At 40.2% G+C, this 23661-nt stretch overlaps 1 protein-coding gene across 1 annotated transcript in view; it reads left to right on the forward strand.

Moving 5' to 3' along the window:
- Nucleotides 1-23661, forward strand: part of JAKMIP1 (janus kinase and microtubule interacting protein 1) — a 360574-nt gene that overhangs the window by 290268 nt on the left and 46645 nt on the right. Inside the window, exons 17-20 of the mRNA XM_030191173.1 lie at nt 2080-2133; nt 4505-4570; nt 15216-15284; nt 21921-21998. Of these exons, the coding sequence (XP_030047033.1) occupies nt 2080-2133; nt 4505-4570; nt 15216-15284; nt 21921-21998 (267 nt within the window). The remainder of the gene's footprint in view (nt 1-2079; nt 2134-4504; nt 4571-15215; nt 15285-21920; nt 21999-23661) is intronic.

Raw genomic sequence — 23661 nt, forward strand, 5'->3', positions numbered from 1 at the left:
ATCTCTCTATCACTCTGGAGCTCAGCGTCAGACCACTCATGCTAGTTTAAATTTACTCAGTACTTAGGGACATACAAGTGATGTCTTAAGTCAGGCCTTGACAAATTTTCATTAAATTTAGGAGCCAGCATCTAAGTCCTTTCTCATGTCTCCTTCGCCACTCTTCCAACACTACCTGTAGTGAAGTTGGGGGGGGGATTCCCTCCCAAATTAGCAGTAGCTTTTTTAAGAAATCCTAAAGCATGCTGTCATCTGGGTGACAGCAACTTCTAGTCTAGATAGGTGTAGCAAAGAGACAGTTGCCTCTTTGTATCATCTGTCACCATAGGCTGGGTGCCCACAAGGTTCTCTCTCATACCAGCCTTCAACCAGTCTGTCTCTTTCATTCCCCTCCCCACTCCATAGCCTTCACCCAGTCCCTCTCATGCCCCCTTCCCCAGCTTTCACCCAGCCACTGATCCACAGTTGCATAGGGATGATAGCTTTCTTAGGTAACTTCACATGCTTTAGGCCCTAATAAGACATTTTTCCACAGGCTATATGCTGAAACTGAAGCTGAGAATAAGAGTACATGAATACATAGTAATTTTATGATTTGCTAAATGGTTGAATATAATTAGTGAAATTGCAAAGGGACTCAGTATGTGCAAGTCTACATAGTACAAGGCAGTGAGCATACCTGCAAGTATTTATGCGGTGCTTACACTGAGTTTCATAAATGGGTCCGTATTCTCCCTGTGCCCCTTCCCAATATCTCCTCAAAGTAACCCTATCCTTTTGTGTCCCCTTCCTAATCATCCTCCCCCTTCCCAGTGCACTCTTATAAATTACACTTCTATCCCTGATCGCCAGTCCCCAGTTAAACATTTCTTTTTTTTTCCCCTCATAACCTTCCAGGGCACTTTCACTTGACTAAACCTCCTTCCAGTCATTTTCACCCCTTTCCAGTACTGCTTGTCCACTCTTAAGCATGTTCTCTCTCTCTTTTTCTTATTTAATTAGTTTTCTTCCACTATGCTGGTCCTCTGGTTTGTGTGTCTTCATATGACTTCCTTCCCCCGTGGTCTTTGCCTCCTCAGATAAAAATATCCACACCACTGCCCCAGAGCTCTCTCAAAGTACTGCTTTGTCCTTAGGCCCACTAGTTCCTTTCCATTCATGCCATTATAGCCAGAGGTATGGGTGCATTTTTCTTGTAGGCAGCAAGTGTGTCCTACTACTACTCCTACTTATTATTTCTAAAGCGCTACTAAACATACGCAGCGCTATACACTAGAACATGAAGAGACAGTCCCTGCTCGACAGAGCTTACAATCTAATTAGGACAGACAAACAGGACAAACAAGAGATAAGGGAATATTAAAGTGAGGATGATAAAATAAGGGTTCTGAACAAGTAAATAAGGGTTAGGAGTTAAAAGCAGCATCAAAAAGGTGGGCTTTTAGCTTAGATTTGAAGACGGCCAGAGATGGAGCTTGACGTACCGGCTCAGGAAGTCTATTCCAGGCATATGGTGCAGCAAGATAAAAGGAACGGAGTCTGGAGTTAGCAGTGGAGGAGAAGGGTGCAGATAAGAGAGATTTACCTAGTGAACGGAGTACCGGAAATTCTCCTGGCCACCAGGAGTTGGGGCTTGAAAGTCCTGAAGTTTCAGCTCTATCTGTGAATAAGGTTCCTATCTGTATGGAAACCACGACAAAGCACAGTGCAGGGCAAAACGTTTCAGTATGTTGTTAGTTTGGCCACTTTTCCAAATTTTTGTACCATTTTTCTTTTGCTGTAATGCTTGTTAATCTGTAGTACAATGTGCACTACACTGATTTTTGAGGCACAAAATGTTTTAAGGCAAGCTAATGAACCAAATGCACATCCTTAATAGATTCTGCAGATTATAACCATTTTAAGTAAAATCAATATTTCAGAGATACAGATGGGGGAAAACGCTTGCTGAGCATGGTAACATCTTAGTAGGGTTTCAGCTCTGGGATGCCCTGTCTTTCATAAAGCATGCAGAAAGGCCATGAAAATTCCACTCTGTTCCATAAGTCTGTGTGCTGATCATGACATCATCTTTTCCAGGATGTGGATATTTCTGAGCTCATGAAGAAACTAGATATCCTTGGCGACAATGGGGTAACTATTATGGGAAGGAGAGCCTTGTGCATGTATATTCTCTGTCTCATCTGACCTCATTAAAAATAATGTCTTTTAAAAGCTTGAAAAACAAAAAACTCAAAAGAGTAAGGAAAAGGCAGAAAGGGGAATGTACAAGGGGTCCTTAAAGCATAGGCCATGTATGCATCAGGGGCGTAGCCAGACAGCAGATTTTGGGTGGACCTAGGGAAGAAGTGGGTGGGCAACAAGTGTTCTCCCTCCCCCCCCCCCACACACCAAAAAAAAATCTCTCAGCTGGCGGGAAAATGCTTCCCTCCACCTTAGCAGTCTGCAGCATGTACAGGTGCCAGTATTGTGGAGAGCAGCGTTTTTGTTACCATCGGGGAAGTCTTCAGCTTGCGGAGCTTGGGATCCCCAACAGCTACCGCTAAACGTGTGCTACTATTGGGTGGGCCTGAGCCCTAACTAGGTGGGCCTCGGCCCACCCAGGCCCACCTATGGCTACGCCACTGCCATGCATGACACAAAATCAAAATGTTAGCCCTATTAAATGGAAGAATAAGAGCAGACACAGTAGTCCTCCTAGTATATTTAAGGGTTTTCAACCCAGTCCTTGGGACTCGGGCAATCAGTCTGGTTTTTTAGCATATCCACAATGAATAAGCATGAGATACATTTGCATACAATGGAGAATATAAGAACATAAGTATAGCCATACTGAGTCAGTCCATCTAGCCCAGTATCCTGTTTCTAATAGTGGCCAATCCAGGTCACAAGTACATGGCAGAATCCCAAAGAGTAGCATGATTTCATGCTGTTTACTCATAGTCAATGGCTTCCCCCAAGTATAACTTGGTAGTGGTTTATGGACTTCATCTCCAGGAATTTGTCCAAATCTTTTTTTTTTAAACCCAGCAACGTTATCTACTTTTACCACATCCTTTTGCAACAAGTTCCAGAGCTTAACTATGCATTGAATGAAAACAAATATATTTTCTCCTATTGATTTTAAAAAGTACTATGTAACTTAATGATGTGTTCCCTAGTCTAGTACTTTTTGAAAGAGTGAACAATATGCATGTACCCATTTTACTAAGGGGTGCTGAAAAATGGCCTGCGGTAGTGTAGGCGTGTGTTTTTTGTGTGCACGCAGATTCATTTTTCAGCGCACCTGCAAAAATGCCTTTTTAAAATTTTTGCCGAAAATGGACATGTGGCAAAATGAAAATTGCCACGCATCCATTTTGGGTCTGAGACCTTACTGCCAGCCATTGACCTAGCGGTAAAGTCTCACGTGGTAACTGGGTGGTAATGACCTATGCGCATCAAATGCCACTTGGCGTGCATCCGATACCCACGTCCGAAAATTATTTTGGACACGAGTACAGGACAAGTGCCAAAAATGAAATTACTGCAAGAGCCACGCAGTAGCTGGGCGGTAACTCCATTTTGGCATGCATTGGATGTGCGTAGACACTTACGCAGCTTAGTAAAAGGGCCCCTCAATTCAGGATTTTGTAGACCTCAATTATATCCTCCCTCGGCTGTTTCTTCTAAAAGCTGAAGAGCCCTTTCCTTATATGAGACTCATTCCATCTCCTTAGTCTTTGTAAATTTTCCAGTTCTGTTATATCTATTTTGAGATGAGGCAACCAGAACTGCACACAATACTCACACAATAATTTGCACACTATATGCACACAATGCACACTATAATTTGAGTTATTCTTCCCAATGTACATCAGTTTGTACTAGTCCAGATTAAATTTCATCTGGCATTTATTTAGATGGCCAGTCTTCTAATCTAGTAAGGTCCTCCTGCAATTTTTTTAATAGTCTGCATGTGATTTCACAACTTTTAATACTTCTGTGTCATCTGCAAGTATGATCACCATATTTGTCATTCCCATTTCAAGATAATTTATAAATCTGTTAAAAAGTACTGGTCCCAGTACAGATCCCCGTAACAATCCATTAATCACCCTCCTCCATTAAATGAATTGCTATTTAACCATACCATAAGGCAAATTGATGTAAACCTGATAAGTATCAAATACCAAGTTTTTACATCTCTAGGGCTCTACAAATTAAATTTAAAAGGAAAAGAATGCTAGACTATTTAAATAAGCTAATTATTAATGTTTGCTTTTGTAATGAAATTAAAACTTTTTTTTTAATCAGTAAAGCTATAAATTCTCCTGAAAACCTGACTGGCTGAGTGTTTCCCAAGGATTGAGTTGAGAATCACTGATATTTGGGGTTATAAAAATAACTTTTGGAATGACCAGTACTTTGGGGGAGGCAAAACTGTCATAAGACAATTTGAAACAGGCATGCTTGAGTTGTCCTGTATTCCTGGCATCTGTAATTGTTCTATTTTGTATTTTAGAATTTGAGAAATGAAGAACAGGTTGCAGTGATCCAGGCTGGAACTGTCCTGTCACTCTGTGAAAAGGTATAGTTATATGGTATTATCTTGCTATGATGGGCTAAAATACACTGGCTTTAAATATATTTATATTTCTCAGCATTCTTTTGTGTTTTACTCTGCACATATGTATAGGTAACATACCTTATTAGCCAGGGCTGTTGTAAGAATATTGGATGCCCTAGGCAAACATTTCAGCCTTACAGCCCTCCCCCCAATTATCTTTCAGGCCCTATCTGCCCTGTCCCCAAGATATATTTTTAAATATTAGATTTCATTTTGGGTGTGAGTTGTGTATAGTCCCTGTTATTAGTAACTAGGTCTCATTGGAAAAAAAATAGCAGAAACTAATGTTAAAATACCATGTCTTAATGGTAACCTCAGGGACAATCAGGCATAGCAACTAATACGGACATTACAGTGCCAGAAAGCTAAGAAAACACTGCTCTTACAAGAGGAAAGTTCAAAACCAGGTATTTTGTTGATAATAGATTTGTGGACAGTTTCATGACAGATCCATGTGTCTCTGATTCTCACAGTATGATAATGTAAAAGTCCATGGGTAGATGGGTCATATACTGGAGTTAGTAAGCAGAATCAAGTCCTTGTATGCTAGGGACGTGATTTCTGCTCTTCTCCTTACTTCCTCTGCTCTCAGACTCTTCTCCCTGCAGCTTAATGGATCAAAATTCTTCATCATCCATTTTATCTCTTCCTGGTTCATCAAAAGAATGCTAAAGAATCAGAACTCACCCCCACTTCAAGGGTGGATGACAGTAATGCATGAGCTAGTGACATTTGAACTTCACACCCATCAGCAGAAGACTAAAATAGACTGGTTGCTCTATAAGCAGTTCTGGGAACTTTTTAGGCAATGTTATCCTTTAGCGTGAGCTAGGAGCTGCTTTAGAGGGTGGTATTGGTACCCCATTTAAAACTTCACATAGAAGAGAGATTGTTGTGTAGGAGGCTACCCCACAGCATAATTATAAGGACATCTGGAACTAAAAGGTGATGTTAGTTTTAATAACGGCAACTGGGAGATATGTTTCTGGTGTGGCTGGGTGATGTGTGTGGGAGACTGGAGTGATTATGGGACGCGAGTGTATGAGGAATGAGTAGGTTTGATTGTTATATGGATTCTGATTCTTTTGGTACAAACTATTAAGGGGCATTGCCAAGTTCTTATGTATGATATGCTACTGTGGTTTTCTTGTTATTACTTTATAATGGCAATGAGCAATGTCCTCAATAATATATTCTTTGTGGTATGTTGTGTCTGAGATGAGACTTGAATTTGAACAGGTTAACTGCTCTTGTATGTTTAACAATAAACACATTTTTTTAAAAATGTACCATATAATATGGTATTAGACTCTTCATTTTTTTAACTTGCTCAATAATTTGTCCTATTCCTTTGACCTTTTTCTTTTTGATTTGGCTTTTGTTTTCTGCTACTTTGGAACCACAGAAGGAATGTGATATTTTGAGTTTTTATTTGGAGCTGCATGAGAGATTTTTTCCCCCTATATTATATTCCTTCCCAACTCAAGGTGTCATTTCCTGGCCAGGGGCAATGCACCAGAGCTCCTGTTGGAATCCTACATTGCAGAACCTAAATCCAGTCACTAGGTGTCACCATTGCACAAGGAGTATGACTTCCTGCCCAGCCAGAGGCTGTGAACACTGCCTCTACACCATTCCCAGACCCAGTTCATCCAAGGATGGAAAGTTGAGCCAAGAATCAAAACTAGGTCACAATAAGCTTTTGATGTATGTCAGTGCACAACACTGTCGCTGAGTCCTAGGCCAGCCCTCGCTTGTCTGCCTTCATTACTGTAGTTTTCAACTAACTTTGTAAGGGACTTTGAGTAAATACTCTCTTCATAAATGACCAATGAAGCTCTTATGTTGGTTATATACTAAAAATAGAACATTGAGAAATGCATTGTGAATCTGGAGTGTTTTGCTGAAGATCATCTTTTGAATTCTAGAAAACTTGTGTGATTGGTACTTTTATTTTCCTCCTGTAAAAATGCCATGTCTGAGTGTCATCATGTTTGTATGTCAAGGAGGAAATTAGTTTTCTGCCTTCATGTTCTGTTTTTTTTTTAACCATAAGAATGTAGGATGTGCTCTACTGGGTCAGGCCAAAGGCCCATCCAGCCTAGTACCTTGTCTGACAGTGGCTAATCCTGGTCATAAATCCTTGGAATAGATTCATTTCTTATTCATATCCAGAGATAAGTGGTGACTTTCTCAAGCTTACATGGATAATCGTGATTTATGGACTTTTGCTCCAGGAATGTGTCTAAATACTCTTTAAATCCAGCAATGCTAACTGCCTTAACCACATCTTCTGGCAACAAATGTAATTGTATAATGAGTGAAAATATATTTTCTCTAATATCTACTGTATCTGAATGTAGCTCACCTTGAACTACTGTTAAAAAAATGTGAGCTAAATGATACAAATTTGTTTTAAATGTGCTACCTATTAGTTCATGGAATTAGGGTTACCATATTTGTGGAGACAAAAAGAGGACACAAACAATAAAATGGTTGCTACCTTTGCTAAAAAAAAATCTTAATCATAGCAAATGTGTAAATGGCTTTCAGTTAATGAACAGTGTCTGTCTTACAGTACAGTAGTAAACAATAATCTACTTTTCAAAAACTTCCAGATTTAAATTTGACTGAGTTTGAGCCCAAGTGTACTTATCAGAAGAGCAGATATCCCTCAACAACTTTGGCTGGCTTCCAAGATATATGTGAAAGGTTTGCATGACATATGCTTAAAGTTGTGCTGTAGGAACAAAATTCCTTTGTCAGATTCATCCAGCAGGGACACGGAGAGGAGATCAGCAATGCTTTTTTTCTCTCTTTAGCGCCCTCATGTGTCCAGAGATTGTTTCTCTTATTATGTGGGTAGGGGTGTTGGTCATAGGCATCTAAAAGAAAAAGAGGATATTTCCTAAAAAAATAAAAAATCTGGAGGACATATCTGAGGAAGTCCAAAAGGAGGACATGTCCTCTTAAGAGGAGGTATGGTAACCTTGACAGAATGACCCTTATCTTAGTACTATTTGATATGGTAAACCATCATTCCACTTCATTCATATCTCCTCCTCTGCCATCTGTTCTCCAAATTTGAGCCCTAACTTGTTTAGCCTTTCTTCAGTTCAGTTGCCTTTCTCTATACCTTTTCTAGTTCCGCTGTATCTTTTTTTTAGAGACGAGTTGACTAGAACTGCACGTAATACTTGAGGTACAGTGGTGCTATAGATTGATACAAAGGCATTATTATATTTTCATTTTATACTCCATCCCTTTCTGAATAATTCCTAAAATCTGTTAGTTGTTTTGGCTGTTGCTGCACATTCAGTTGATGTTTCTCAATGATTCAAATATCTTTTTCCTGTGTGCTGATTTCAAATATAGAACCCAGCGTCATGTATCTGTAGTTAGGATTACTTTTCCCTGTATGTATCACTTTGCACTTTTCCACCTTAAATTGCATCTGCGTTTAGATGGCCACTTCCCCAGTCTTGCTCGGTCCTCCTGCAACTTCTCACCAATCTACTCATGATTTAATAACTATGAATAATTTTGTGTCATCTGCAAATTTACTGCTTGGACATTGTTTCCTTTTCCAAACCATTTATAAGTATGTGAAAAACACAGCTCTCTGCACTGGTTCCTTTGGTCCTCCAATATTTTATCTTTCTCTACTGAAGAAACCGACCATTTAGTGGTACTTTCCGTTTCTTTCTGCTAGTTTCCTGTTTAAAATAGGGCATCATGGTGGACTTTGACAGATGCCTTCTGAAAATTCAGAGCCATTACACACTCGGCTAATCCTTACAAATAGTCTAATGGATTAGTAAGGCAAGACTTCCCTCTCTTGAATCTTCCCCATCAAGCAATGTTATTAAATACTTAAGAAAAGCCATGCAGGGTCAAACTGAGGTTCACCAAGCTGAGCATTCTATCTCTGGCAGTGGCCAGTCTGGGCCACAAGTACCTGGCAGATCCAAAAGCAGTAATTGTGTTTTTCAAAATGGCTTCTACGTTTTTGCCTGGTACCAATGTCAGGCTCATCAGTCTGTAGATTCCCAGAACACACTTGGAGCCCTTTTTTTTTAAAGGTTGACATTATACTGCTGGGCTTTTTTGACTAGATGGAAGAGAAGTCACTGTTCTACTAAAATCTTTATTCCATCCAAAGAAAAACTAGCAATTGATTGACACTAGACATTAAGAGGAATTATGTATTTCTTAACTGTGGGCAGATTCAAGAAAATAGTGGTAAGGTGGAGGTGCAGAGCAAGAAAGGGACAGGGAGCAATTTCTCCAACAACCCGGACATTGAGTTTAAACAGGCTAGTACTAGAATTCTAGCTACCCAATACATGAATCCGTACAGAGCTTACCCTTCAGCCTTACTGTGATTAGGGCACTTTGGCATGAAGAATGTGAATGTGAATTCCCAGAGGCAAGGCTAGGTTAACAACTGTGTTGATGGAAAACTATAAGAGGACCTTTGGCTGTAGGAGGCCCCAAAGAAAAGGCTGTGTCTTCCTACTGGCCACAGTCATAGGGGCACAGAGCATGACATCTAGAATCCCGCCAACTTCAAGCTTATCTAGATTCTGGTCCTATCAGCTGTTAAAGACTGGAGTCTGCCAGCAGCATTTTGCTTGTATGCAGGCATGCATCAAAATCTTATTGAGATAGCAGCTTGCTAAAGTGACAGCTTTAGAAGGCTCCACAAGGCAGGAAATGCAATACAAAAAGAAAAAAGAAATAGCTTATTTTTTAAGGGATGACCTCTTATGCTTTCAGAAATTCATAGGATCCTCTTCATTTGTAAAAGAAATAAACAGAAGTTTGGAGAGTATCAGAAGTTATACAGTGCATGAGCAAAGGGTTTCTAATGTACAGTCTACGCTGTACCAGCATCAAGCACCCATTCCAGACATCGGCTTTTTTGGTAATAGAAGCTAAAACTGTGCTTTGCTGAATGAAAAGCTAATTGTAGAGCAGCATCCACAGCACAGTGGATAAATCTGTTGCCTAGTTTCCTGTAGCAGCTTAGTTACAGTAGCTTGGAGAGATGTTCATAGCTTTGGAAGCCCTTGAGAGTTCTCTTTTGCTTCATTAGCTGGCTTGAAGCAGGGCACTTATATAAAGAGGAGCACAGGCCATCAGGCCTTGTCAAATAACTACTGGATCAAAATTAAGCAGTCCCACACACAGATAAACACAGCGGGGGCAAATAAAGTTCATATCATAACAACCCAATGCTTGAATATCACTTCCAAAACTCCTGAAAGTGAGTGGATAGCATCAACACAGAGCCTCAGCAGCAACTTGTTTCACACAGGAATATATCCTATGGTTTGCCTGCATCGCCTTCGGCTCCAATTGCACAATAATTCTTTGTCATTTGTTTACAAAATTACTTTTAAATATCTTATACAAAATCTAAGACTTATCGTAGACCCGAGTGAGTCTGAGAAATTGAAAAGATAAGTTCTAAAGATTAGTCGTAGAGTTTGTATAAGATATTTAAAAGTAATTTTGTAAAGAAATGTCAAAAAACTATTGTACAATTGGAGCCGAAGACGATGCAGGCAAGCCACAGGAAATATTCCTGTGTGAAACAAGTTGCTGCTGAGGCTCTGTGTTGATGCTATCCACTCACTTGTAGGAGTTTTGGAAGTGACATTCAAGTGTTGGGCTGTTATTATAACTACTAGATCTACATACTGGTGCAGTTGGAGGGGAGTATTTAAAAAGCATTTTTTTGCATGCAAGGCATTTTTTACATACAGAAAGTGGCTATTAGAAAATGTGCAAGGGTTTACCCATGTAAAAAGGAGGCTGACAGCACCCATTTTTACATGATCTGTATGTTGGTGTTCCCAGGGACACAGTTTGGGCAGAGCTGCAATGTACATACACACGTTATAAAATCCATTAAAACTCATGCAGAGCACAGCACATGTTTAGATCTGCCTCAGAACAGGGATAAATTTGAGCAAGAGCATCATCTATGAGCTACTGAGTTCTTTGGGGTCTATGTTATCAGTGCAGATAGGTGCGCTTATGTTGCTTCTATAAAAGAGGCAGTTTTCAATTCATTTTCAAGCACCTTGTTATGAAATTATTGTACCTCTTTATGACTCTATTCACTGGGAAAGGCTGATTCCTTTAGTAAAACTTTCTAGAACATGATGCCAAGGTACACGGCTTGAATCTCCTCTGTAAGATGCCCATGCATACACTGGGTCCACTTGTGTACCAGCGTGATTAATTCACACTTATATTCAGCAGGGTGAAATAAATAGTTGAATTAACTGAAAGTTTGGATTCCTAAAGCACAGAGACAAAGGGCCGATGCAGTGATAATACTGTACATTACTGTTCCCTCTAAGCTGAATGGAAGTCCTCCAACTTCATTGCTGCCAGTGGGAGGGGGGGGGGGGGGCGGTGGTTTGATACTGTGTTTTCAATCACTAGAGATGGGTGGGTTTCATGGAGTCCTGCAAAACTTGCACGTCCTTCACTATTGAAAATGTGATAGTGAAACAGCGCCATCCACTGGCAGGACTATAGGTGGAAGACTTCCGCTCAGCATAGAGGGAACAGTGCTGTACACTGCCATGTGGAAGAACCTGGGTTTGATTCCTGGCTCGTGGCTAAGGGTGCAATGGAGGCAGCATTCACTTCACCCTTGCTGGAGAGAGAGCTGTGGTCCTTGGAATTGGCTCTGGTGCATTGCTCCAGATCTTAGGACTATTGCTGCATTGATAAGATTTGGATGAGGGGGTGGGGTTTGGAAGTCTATTAAAATAGACAAAAAAAACAACAGCCCTGGGCAGCTATAAATGAAGGCTTGTGGCACCAGTATCTCAGCTCTGACTGAGCAGGAAGAAAGAAGAAACCATTGGGCCAAACTTCCCCAAATCTCTTATAAATAGAAACCACAAGAATGCTGAGGTTCTTCTAAGGAATATCTCAAACCACACCCTCTCCCAAGGACATCACAGACACCTGTTAATGAGCCTTTTCCAGAGTAGCCCCCACACTCTGGAATGTGCTTCCAGAAAGGCTTTGCCTAATGCAAGACTATCTCTGCTTCAGGAAGCAGGTGAAAGCTTTGCTCTTCTCCTAAACCTTTAATTGAAGGTCATACACATACGGAATAAAATTGGTTGCACTTAGTGCGGTAGGACTTGCTTATGATACACACTCCTTTTATGACTCAATGTGCAATTTCTCCTAAAATTAATTACCCTTATCTTCTGTTCAAACTCTTGCTACTCTCTCTTTTCTGTCTATGGGGCTCTTTTTCAAAAGAGAAAAAGTCTCAAAACAGCATAAAGTGGCATTTGAATGTTTTTCAAAGAAAAATGTCCAGATTATGATTTTCAAAATTCAGATTTGAGGTGTTTTTCTCTGCAATGCATCTGAATCACAAGGAGACCCGTTGGGGCAGGATTTGGATGTTCCCAAAACTTGGGACGTTTTTTCTGCCATACTTGAACAAAGCTAAAAGTTAGACGTTTTGCTCTAGACTTGTTTCAATCATGCCTAAGTCACAAAAAAGTACCCTGGAGGGATTACGTCATGACCCCTTTCTCCCTCAGTGGTCACTGACCCCTACCCACCCCCCCAAAATGTGAAAGAAACAGTACATACCAGCCTCTGTGACAGCTTCAGATGTAATTGCCAGTCCAATTAGAGTAGCAAGCAGGTCCCTGGAGTAGCCTAGTGGTTGGTGCAGTGGATTATAGAGAAGGGGACCCTGGCTCATATCCCACTCTAACTGGTACACTTGTGGTGGAAAGTGTGAGCCCTCTAAAACCCACCAAAAATTTACTGTACCTACATATAGGTGATACTGCAGGCATAAGGGCTATTGTAATGGTGTACAGTTGGGTACAGTAGGTTTTTGGTGGGTTTTAGAGAGCTTACTTACAATATAAGAGGGTAACACAGTAAGATGTGTACCTGGGGACCTTTTATGTGAAGTCCATTGCAGTGCCCCCTAGGCTGCCCCACTACTCTGGTGGGATGTCTGTGGCCAGTCTACTAAGAATGCTCCCCCTCCCCCCCACAAATACATTCCAATGGCTTGTTTTTGTGTTTTTCCCTTGTACTTTTTTCCCCAAAAATGATCCTAAAATATAGACACTCTGAGCACAAAAACGTTTAGCAAATGGCCATTTTTTAAACAAAAAGTTGGACATTTTTCTGATTTGAAAATGGCAGTGTTCACTATTTGATTTTTGGATGTTTTTCACAAAATGTCCAAAATCAGATTTAGATGTCATATTGAAAATGCCCCTCCACATGTTCCACCTCTGCTGACAAGTACCGCTTTAATTTTGGCCAGTGTTACTGCAAAGGACCGTGATTGACTGGCAAAAGTACATATGAGAATGGAGTGGATATAGCACCGTTCATGGAAGAGAGTGTGTATGAATAACTTGAAAATCTAAAGGTGGACAAAGTCATGGGACCAGACGGGATCCACCGAAGGAAATTGAGGGAGTTCAGAGAGGTTCTGGCGGGTCCTCTTAAAGATTTGTTTAATAAATCCTTGGAGACGGGAGAGGTTCCGTGGGATTGGAGAACAGCGGATGTGGTCCCTCTTCACAAAAGTGGTGATAGGGAAGAAGCTGGAAACTACAGGCTGGTAAGCCTCACTTCGGTTATTGGAAAAGTAATGGAAGCAATGCTGAAGGAAAGGATAGTGAATTTCCTGGAAGCCAATAAGTTACAAGATCCAAAGGGAAATTGTGCCAAAAGAATCTCATTGAATTCTTTGACTGGGTGACCGGAGAATTGAATCATGGACATGCTATAAACGTAATCTACTTAGATTTCAGCAAAGCTTTTGACACGGTTCCCCACAGGAGGCTCTTGAATAAACTTGACAGGCTGAAGATAGGACCCAACATGGTGAACTGGATTAGGAACTGGTTGATGGACAGACGCCAGAGGGTGGTGGTTAATGGAGTTCGCTTGGATGAGGGAAAGGTGAGTAGTGGATTGCCTCAGGGATCGGTGCTGGGGCCGATTCTGTTCAATATATATGTGAGTGACATTGCTGAAGGGTTAGAAGGTAGAGTTTGCCTTTTTGCAGATGATACTAAGATTTGTAACAGAGTGGACACCCGGGAGGGAGTGGAAAACATGAAAAATGATCTGCAGAAGCTAGAAGAATGGTCTAAGGTTTGGCAATTCAAATTCAATGCGCAGAAATGCAAATTGATGGACTTAGGGAGTAGAAATCCACGGGAGACGTATGTGTTAGGCGGTGAGAGTCTGATATGTACAGACGGGGAGAGGGATCTTGGAGTGATAGTATCTGAGGATCTGAAGTCGACGAAACAGTGTGACAAGGCGGTGACTGTAGCTAGAAGGTTACTAGGCTGTATAGAGAGAGGTGTGACCAGCAGAAGAAAGGAGGTGTTGATGCCCCTGTATAAGTCATTGGTGAGGCCCCACCTGGTGTATTGTGTTCAGTTTTGGAGGCCATATCTTGCTAAGGATGTAAAAAGAATTGAAACGGTGCAAAGAAAAGCTACAAAAATGGTATGGGATTTGCGTTACAAGATGTATGAGGAGAGACTTGCTGACCTGAACATGTATACCCTGGAGGAAAGAAGAGACGGGTGATATAATACAGGCGTTCAAATATTTGAAAGGTAATCCGCAAACGAACCTTTTCCGTAGATGGGAAGGCGGTAGAAGTAGAGGACATGAAATGAGATTGAAGGGGGGCAGACTCAAGAAAAATGTCAGGAAGTATTTTTTCACGGAGAGAGTGCTGGATACTTGGAATGCCCTCCTGCGGGAGGTGATGGAGGTGAAAACGGTAACGGAATAAAAAATGCATGGGATAAACATAAAGGAATCCTGTTCAGAAGGAATGGATCCTCAGAAGCTTAACGGAGATTGGGTGGCAGAGCCGGTGGTGGGAGGCGGGGCTAGTGGTTGGGAGGCAGGGCTAGTGCTAGGTAGACTTCTATGATCTGTGCCCTGAAAATGGCAGATACAAATCAAGGTCAGGTATACACATAAAGTAGCACATATGAGTTTATCTTGTTGGGCAGACTGGATGGACTGTATAGGTCTTTCTCTGCCATCATCTACTATGTTACTCACGTTAATGTTAAGATGTTTTAATGAGTGCTGTGTTGACATTCTAAGTAGGATACTATGCTATAATGTGCACTGGTATTTGAATGTTTCTTATTGCTGTAATTGCTTATTGCATATGTCCAGGTTATTTTTGCTGTACACTGCCTTGGCTATATTTCTTTAAAAAGGCAGTAAATATATGTTAATGAATAAATAAATAAGTCTTTACTCCAACTTTTACTTTCAAGCTGATAAACAATAATTTATCTTAGAACACCTTTGTCTCCTTATCCCTCCTATTCATGCTTTACACAATATCTCTGGTTGATGCAACATTTTCTTGTTAGGTCTTCAAAATATACTGCCACCATATATTGGCTGCATAATGCAGAAGCTAATATCATATATTGTAAATGTTTGCTCCGCGTACAGCCTGGCCCAGTGATTGGCGGTCAGATATATGGAAACACATTTTCAAACTGGAGTTTCACCTTCCTGCTTTCTTCTTTTACAGTGGCTGAAACAGATTGAGGGAATGGAAGCAGCACTAACACAGAAGATGATAGACTTAGAGAATGAAAAGGTAAGCTGCTCGAACATGGCTGCTAGGAACACTCATTTTGTGTGTGTGTGTGTGTCTAACAGCAGTCCCAAACGCTAGAATTGTGCTTACTTCTGCGGAACTGGTTTGCAAAGTTATATTGCTGAAAGTACTGCATTTCTGAGGTGCTGTTTCACTTGAGATCAGAGGGGAAAAATAAATGCCATAAATGTTGGACTTGAGATCAGAAGCAAAAATAAATGCCAATAGTCAAACTGTTGATGAAGCAGGAAATTTTAACATGCAAGACAAAAAAGAGGTGCGGTGCATGCATTTTTAACAAAGATAAAAAAGATGAGACCAAAAGATTGTTCAAAAAGTAGATAAATATAAGAATGAAAAAATAAATAACCAGAGTGACTACACGAACTTAGGGCCCTGTTTACTAAGCTGCGTTATAGGCGCGTTACCATTTCTAACGCACGATAACCATGTACACGCGTTAGCCGTGTATACATCTACAAACAGGGCCCTTAAATACATACGATCATAATAAAAATAATTAAAGCCCCATACATACTATATAAACAATAACAATGAGTTTCATTCGGCTGGAACTTTTGTGCTGTTTGCAGAATAAATTAGTTTTTAAACTCAGTATCATCCCGATGCTTCATTCTCTTTCACCCCTGTGACTGTTCCATTTGGATTATTTTGTGGAAGCTTAAGGTTTTCTTTTCTTTGTTAATTATCAATAGAAATCAAACAAAATAAAACATGGAAAAGAAAATAAGATGATACCTTTTTTTATTGGACATAACTTAATACATTTCTTGATTAGCTTTCGAAGGTTGCCCTTCTTCGTTTGTTAATTAAAAACCGAACATGGTTGTTTTGGCAAAAGATTGCATCAGGTGTATATATGGAAAACAGTAAAAATATTGTGAATTCATATGATCTAGTGTATCTAAAAAAGTTATAATAAATATCATCAATGAAAAAAATAAATCATAATTACTACTCACAACAAACAAAAGACTAAGCGCTCCTTTTACAAAGCCTTGCTAGTGATTCTGGCATGGCAAATAGTTCTAATAGTTTAAAAGGCTTGATATACCAACCATTTAGTCAGACAAGTCAGAGTGGTTTACAATAAAATTAAATATGAAAAGAGCACCATAACAACAGGAAAGCACTCAACAGACACCATCCAAGACTTGGAATCGCTAGTACAGCTTTGTGAAAGGAGCCCTAAAAAAGTAAAGAGGAAGGCTTTCCATAGCCGGCCAATCATACATCATCTTTAGAAAGAAAAGGCACTCTTCTGTAAGCAATATTCACCTGATGATGTCTGTTATTATAAGCAGTGAAGATGATTATGTGTCAGGACATTAAAAAATATTTATTTTAGTAATGAAAATCAATCTGACACCATCAGGACTGCCGAGAGGGAAGTGGCAAGATTCCCTGGGCCAGGGCTTCAAAAGGGGCCCGGCGCCGCCGCAGCATCAGCAAGGCTTGTGGTGGCAGACCAGGCAGAAAAAGGATCAGGTTACTTTGGTCTCCTCTCCTTCTCATTTGTGCTGGCAAGGATCCGGGTTAGCGTGTTTATGTGTTAAGTCTTCTCTGCTGCCACAGGTCCTTCCTTCTGTCTTGTCCTGCCTCCTCCTGACGTACTTCCTGCAGAAGTGGAGCCAGGTTGATGGTGTGCAGGGAGCGAAAGCGGCGTGAGCGCAGACTTCCGCCAGTGCACATTTTCTGTGCAACACGATAGATGCCGGCAGAACTCCGTTTGGGGGAGTGGCTGCTCCCCTGGCACCCCACCTAGCTACGCCACTGACTTCCTGTTTCCGCTGTGGGAGGGGATGTGTACTGCAGAGTGAAGATTCGAGATTCTGAGGATTAAGCACTGATATAGCCAGGAATTGAGGTGTGGGGGCCGGGATGAGTAGTGTACAGAAATACGGAGTTAGGGTGTGGGGGTGACAGGCTCTTGTTTGGGCCAAGGCCCTTGAGATTGCCCCAGGCGAGGCTTTGTCTCATGGCAGCCCTGAACACCATCTATATGTACCATATGTCACTGACATCCAAATGCATCTTCCCTTGTGTCAAAATCTCCTATAGATACTTGAGCAAAACAGTCTGGAGCAAGATCAAAAAGGTCCACATTTAAAGAAAACGCTCACAAAAAAATCATTGAAATGTGCTGTAGGTTTTCATATGAAAAATGATATCAATTTTTAAAATTATATACATATAAACCGCATAAAGCAGCGATGCCACTCGAAAACTACTGCTCAAAGTATCTGTGATAGATGACTAAATATCGACATGAAAACTGAAAAGTATACACTTACAGAGGTAGAAACTACTATTGAGCACCTTTTGTTGCTATAAGGTAGACCAATACATTTTGAACAGCTTTAGAACTCTGTCAAGAAATACCATATGGCTTTATTACAAATCTTCAGGTAGTGGCAGCAACAACTAAACAGAGATACCACTCTTTAAAATGCATGAGCACAATGAAGACAAGCATTTTTAGTACAAAAATCTGTTTGCACATAAACTTGCCAAGGCACAAATTCGGTAAAGCCTCCTTTCTTTTCAGCTCAGCCACTACAACCCTTGTAGAAAACGCTGTAGGGAAAAGAACACTGAAGAGCCTTGACAGCCATTGTAAATCTTTATTTCCCAGACTAGTTGCCCATGACTTATAGGTAGTACTCTGTGTTTCAAAACATGTGGAGAAGGAATGAAAATAATAGCAACCTACAGGGAACTGCCTTGAAATATAAAGGTCCAACGAGAGAAATGTGAAAAAATATAATAATGAATTGATATTCATACATATTAAACCCCATATGGTGTTAAAATCCATATATTTATTTTATTTATTTTTGGAGATTTATTAACCACCTTTATGAAGAGATTCACCCAAGGTGATGTACAGCAGGTACAGTTTAACATAAAACTTACAATTTTGTTATCAGCATACAAATAGTAAAATAACCAAGAATAAACATAAATACAATAAATTAGGTAAACTCGAAAATAGTAAATTGAAACCTAGTAATAGAACTACCTTGAAATAGTATCAAAAGTATACACATGTAATAGCACTGGAATTCAAATACCAGAGATATAATACAATTTTAGCATAATACTAATGATACACCTAATAAGCATGCATTGGAGTATTCAACTAACATAGATTTGATACTAAAGGTTTTCTACCATACAGCTTACCATATAGCTGAGGCACCAAGTGCAGATATATGATGGGAACAAGATGTGTGGTAAAGAGTCAGTTGGGATAATTTGATGGTTAGCTAAAATCAAGGTAATTTCGTTGTAAAGTTAAGCAAGAAATAAGGAATTAATCTAAGTTACAGTATGTGTAGCAAGCTAGTCTACATGCAGAATGAGTGTATAGTTAGTCACCCTATGTATTAAAGACTTGGGAGAACAGCCAGGCTTTCACCTGCTTCCTGAAGTAGAGGTAGTCTCGAGTTATACGTAGCCCCTCTGGGAGTAAATTCTAGAGTGTGTGAGCTACTCCTGAGAAGGCTCGCTGGCGGATAGCTTATCGTACAATTTCTTTTGATGATGGGACAGATAGTGATGATCCTTGAGAGGACCCTAGAGGTCTGAAAGAGGTGTAAGTTGCTAACTTATTCTTTAAGTACTCTAGCCCATTTTGTCTGAGCGCCTTAAAAATCAAACCTAGAGTATTAAATTTAGCCCTGTAAAGTACTGGTAGCCAGTGTAGATTTTGAAGGAAGGGTGTGTGTGATGTGGTCACACCACTTGCAGCATTCTATCAGTCGTGCTGCAGCATTCTGAATTAGTTGGAGCTGATACAAACTCTTTTTGGTTTGGCCAGTGTACAGGGCCAGCGGAATGCAGTATGAAGGGTATGCAGGGCAGGAGGGCACCAACATTCAGGGGCACCTGGCTTTAGCCTTCCGCAGCTGCCTTGCTCTTTTTCACTGCTGCCGCTCTACCTCTAGTCAAATGGTCTGGTGCGTCAGCACCATGTACTCCTCTGGGTCACAAACTTAGTTCCAGTTTTGTGAAACCAGAAGTAGTTAATTTGTGGCTTGGCCAGACCCATTTGACTAGAGGCAGAGCTAGAGGTGGGAGGGGATGAGTGAGAGAATGGAGCTGGTGCTGAAAAAGGGGGCAAGTGGGAGAAGGTGGAGAGGGAGAAGAGAGAAAGGAGATGCTGGGCAGGACCGGGGCAGTGGGGGAGACTGATAGTTTGCAGGGAGGCACCAGAGACCGTAGCGCCGGCCCTGCCAGTGTATATTCAGAGGTTTACAGTATGTGCATGAAAACCCTTCTTTAGCAGAGAACACTTCCACTAGGGGTCAAGGTCTTCACTTTCAGAGGATAAACGTAGAGTGTTTTTAAAAATATATGTAGTGCAGTGGAAAAAATGTACATGTATTGAGTGTGACACATATCGGGAAGATCATAAAAAACATCATTTGCAGCACCATGAAGAAATGTCCTACAAATAAAGCATACAAAACAGAGCTTTATGTTTGATACTAATTTTGACCTCTATAATGGGCGCCTGTTATTTGATTTTAATTATGTATTAGAAGATGACATTTACAAAAAAGATCAGTATCACTTGGGGCTTTGCACATATAAGTGCTTCTATTTATATGTATGTAGCTCCGGGTTTAGTGGTTCCTCATTGGGGAGACCAAGGGTACATAATAGGTAGCTCTGTCTTTCTTAGATCTATCACCTGTGGTATAAAGGATTTGGGATGAGAGACCATTGTCCCCCTAGGCTCACTCAAGCTGCCACTTCCACTTCCAAAAAAAAAACCTCATAGACCTCATAGTCCAGTTTTCTCCTCAGCAATTACAGTTCACTTATTCTCTACCTTTAGGTTGAAAAACTCCTTTTTAGCACCTGAGGATTCTCTTTAAGTAAATTGGGATCCAGTGTCCTCCAAGCACGAGTCAGATACTTCTGTCACGTTGAGACTAGAAGCAGGCTGAAGAAGCAGGCAGTTAGCTCCAAGGGTTGTTCTCTGAATCCTCTTTTTCCAAGATCAGTGCAACCCATAACTCTCCTTCTCCAGATGCCTCCTTTTACCCCTGGGTCCTTAATTGCAACTAGATATATCCATTGTGGTGCAACCAAAGGCAGGAAACAGCTTTTGAACTGTGTATTTGTAGCCTCCCACCATAACCACCCCATTCTGGAAAATACTGAGTGGCATAAAAAGCCATATGTAAATGGTTCTACAGTACATACCCTTGTAAATAATATATTTTGCAAAACTGCATGACCAAGGTGTTTTTCAGTGCAAGGTAAAGGAGCACAATTCCTTTTTCGAGCTCTCTTCCCAAGCACAGAAGTTAATCCACAGCTAAACATGACTCAAAGCAGGTGTAAAAGCCAACAGGGATGTTGTCTGGGATGTCCATATCTTGCAGTTGTAAAATACAGAATAAGCTTATACCTTGATAGTCTGCCCAAACCCCGCCTATAACTTGCCCCCTTCAAATCTGCACATGACAGTATTATACATGGATAAGTAGTGGTTTCCCTAAAATTGCTGCTTCTCTGTGTATGCTGATTTAACCATGTCAAAACCATCGGCATGGTGTGCTAATTTGTAAATCCACCATGTGTATCCAGCACTTTTGGCCCCTGCTGTCAAAAATAGGGAAGAAAACCTGAATATGTTGAAAGGTAGGAGAGGACAGAACTTGCAGGCACAAAACTAATCTGCAGCACCTTTTATCATAATATTTATATTAAAAAAAAACTTTATATACCCTCACTTGGCAAAGGCCATTCAAGATGATCTACAAATATAAAACAAATAAAAAAAATAACCTCACACATACAAATTAAAATAAGTAAAATACATCAACCAGCATTTCCTCTAGGAAATAAATAACATTTAAAAGCCTTTCTGAAACCAGAAATGGTTGTCATATTTCTCATCTCATCTGGCAAAAATCATCAATCTGGTAAATAAATCCCAATAAATAAAAATTATTCCACTCTGTTACAGCCATTTGTCTAAAAGCCCTGCCACCCGTCGTAATAGAGTGGGAACATTATTAAAAAAAACTGGCTGTTTGTTTATAAATAACACACTGCACGTTTTCTGCTGATGTCAAAAGATCTTAACATAACCGTGGGGGAAATGGGGCAATTTTTTTTTTAAATCCACAAGCTGATTTTCAAGGGGAAATGCCTCCCTTTTGAGAATTTGAGCTATTTAATAAGCAAGTTTCAGCTCAAGAAATGTAGCCCGGACAAAAACCTTGGAAAATCATCTTCCTTTTGGATGGGTTTAACAGCAGTTCAAAGCTAGAAGTAAGGAGAGGCTAAAAGAAATCATAGTGGTTTCAGAATAGAAATAGATAATAAAGTATGTATTGTCTCCACATACATAAAGTGATTCATTCTTTGATTTTCATACACTGGAGGAGGAGGAGGAAGGGAGTAGAAGGATACCCTGATCTGGTTGAAGATATAATGATTTCAATGTTTTGGTCTTAATGCTTTACTTTCATGGCTTCTCAATTTTTTTTTCCCTCTACCATACTGAAACTTCAGTGCCAACAGGATGGACAGCTTTCATGGCTCTTGGTGTGGAACCTACTAAAGAACAAACTTCTCTTGTCTGTTTCCTAGGATTTGTTCAGTAAGCAGAAAGGTTATTTAGAGGAAGAACTTGATTACAGAAAACAAGCCCTGGATCAGGCATATATGGTAGGACAAAACCACAAACTACACTTTTCTGCTTGATCTGATTTGATTGATCCAGTCCTGATATTATTAGGCACATTCTTCCTGGATTCTATATAGCACAACCAAAATTGTGTGCGCAAATCTGGTCATATTCTGGATTTCTGTGTGCAATTTAATTACATAACAAGTCAATCAACGTCGAAAATTGCCACTTAAGCAATTATTGACACTAATTGGCATTAATTAGAATTTATGCACACAATTTGTTAGGCGTATTCTGTAAAGTGGTGTGTATAATTTCTAATGCGAGCTGCCAAAAGGGGGTGTGGCCATGGGCGTGGAATGGGCAGGCCATGGGTGTTCTGAAAATCTACACATATGGTTATAGAACACACCTGCTCTGTGCCCCTAATTTAGGCGCCGGTATTTACAAATGGGCGCGCCTAGAGTTAGGCGCAGGCATTGCCACTAGTTATATTCTATAAGCTGGCTAGGCGTAGTTTATAAACTGTGCCTAAATCTAGGTGCGATTTACAGACTACACCAGGCGGAAATATTTTTGACACTGATTTTTCAGGCACCATATATAGAATCTAGTCCATTGGGGATAATTCTGTAAAGTGGATCCAAACATTTATATGCTGATTGTGCAATAAATAATTAGAATAATGGCTAGAAAAACAGGAAGTTCAAAACTCCACAGAGCTATCCAAAGAAGCCAAAAGGTGGAGAAAAAAAAACACACAGAGTGGCATGCGATCAAGAAAATTAATAAAGGACCCGACACAGGCCATGTTTCAGCCAAATGGCCTGCTTCAAAGTCCAAAATGTCTAGGAGAAGGCCAAAACATTCAGATTTCAGTGATACATGGTAAACACAAATTCATATGGAATAACAAATAAATAAATAAACACCAGTTGACATAAAAGTTCTTATAGAATAACACATAAATAAAATTACACGTGGTGAAGGCGGTTAGCTTGGCAGAGTTTAAAAAGGGTTTAGACGGTTTCCTAAAGGACAAGTCCATAAACCACTACTAAATGGACTTGGGAAAAATACACAATTCCAGGAATAACATGTATAGAATGTTTGTATGTTTGGGAAGCTTGCCAGGTGCCCTTGGCCTGGATTGGCCGCTGTCATGGACAGGATGCTGGGCTCGATGGACCCTTGGTCTTTTCCCAATGTGGCATTACTTATGTACATAGCATGCTTATTAAATCTTCTAATCTATCATATAAATGAACATCAATTACCATAAAAAGAAAAGGAAAGGATCTTCAAGTATAAAAAAAGTATGAAAAGTATGTAACAAGTAAAACAAATAACTATAAACATAAAAAAGGACTAGATGTAAAAACATATCTCATAATATAAAATGCAGAACTCAAATCCATTCCAAATTTCTACCAGATCTAACAGGTCTGAGCAAATGCCTTTTAAAAGAAACATAAAAATAGCAATGATATAACAAAATATTAAGGGCCCCTTTTACTTAGGCACGCTGACTTCCCTGTGCTACATCTCAGCCTATTGGTTTTGCTCTTCTAGGCTGTTCATCTGCAAGAGGTAGTTAGCTGTTTTACAGCCTAGTACAGTTTTTCCAAACTTTCTGGGGTCATGGCGTCCCTAGGCTACACATTTCCTCTGAAGTCTTCCCCCCTCCACCATTGCTGCCGC

The sequence above is a fragment of the Microcaecilia unicolor genome, chromosome 2 (genome assembly GCF_901765095.1).
Source record: "Microcaecilia unicolor chromosome 2, aMicUni1.1, whole genome shotgun sequence".
Lineage (NCBI taxonomy): Eukaryota > Metazoa > Chordata > Amphibia > Gymnophiona > Siphonopidae > Microcaecilia > Microcaecilia unicolor.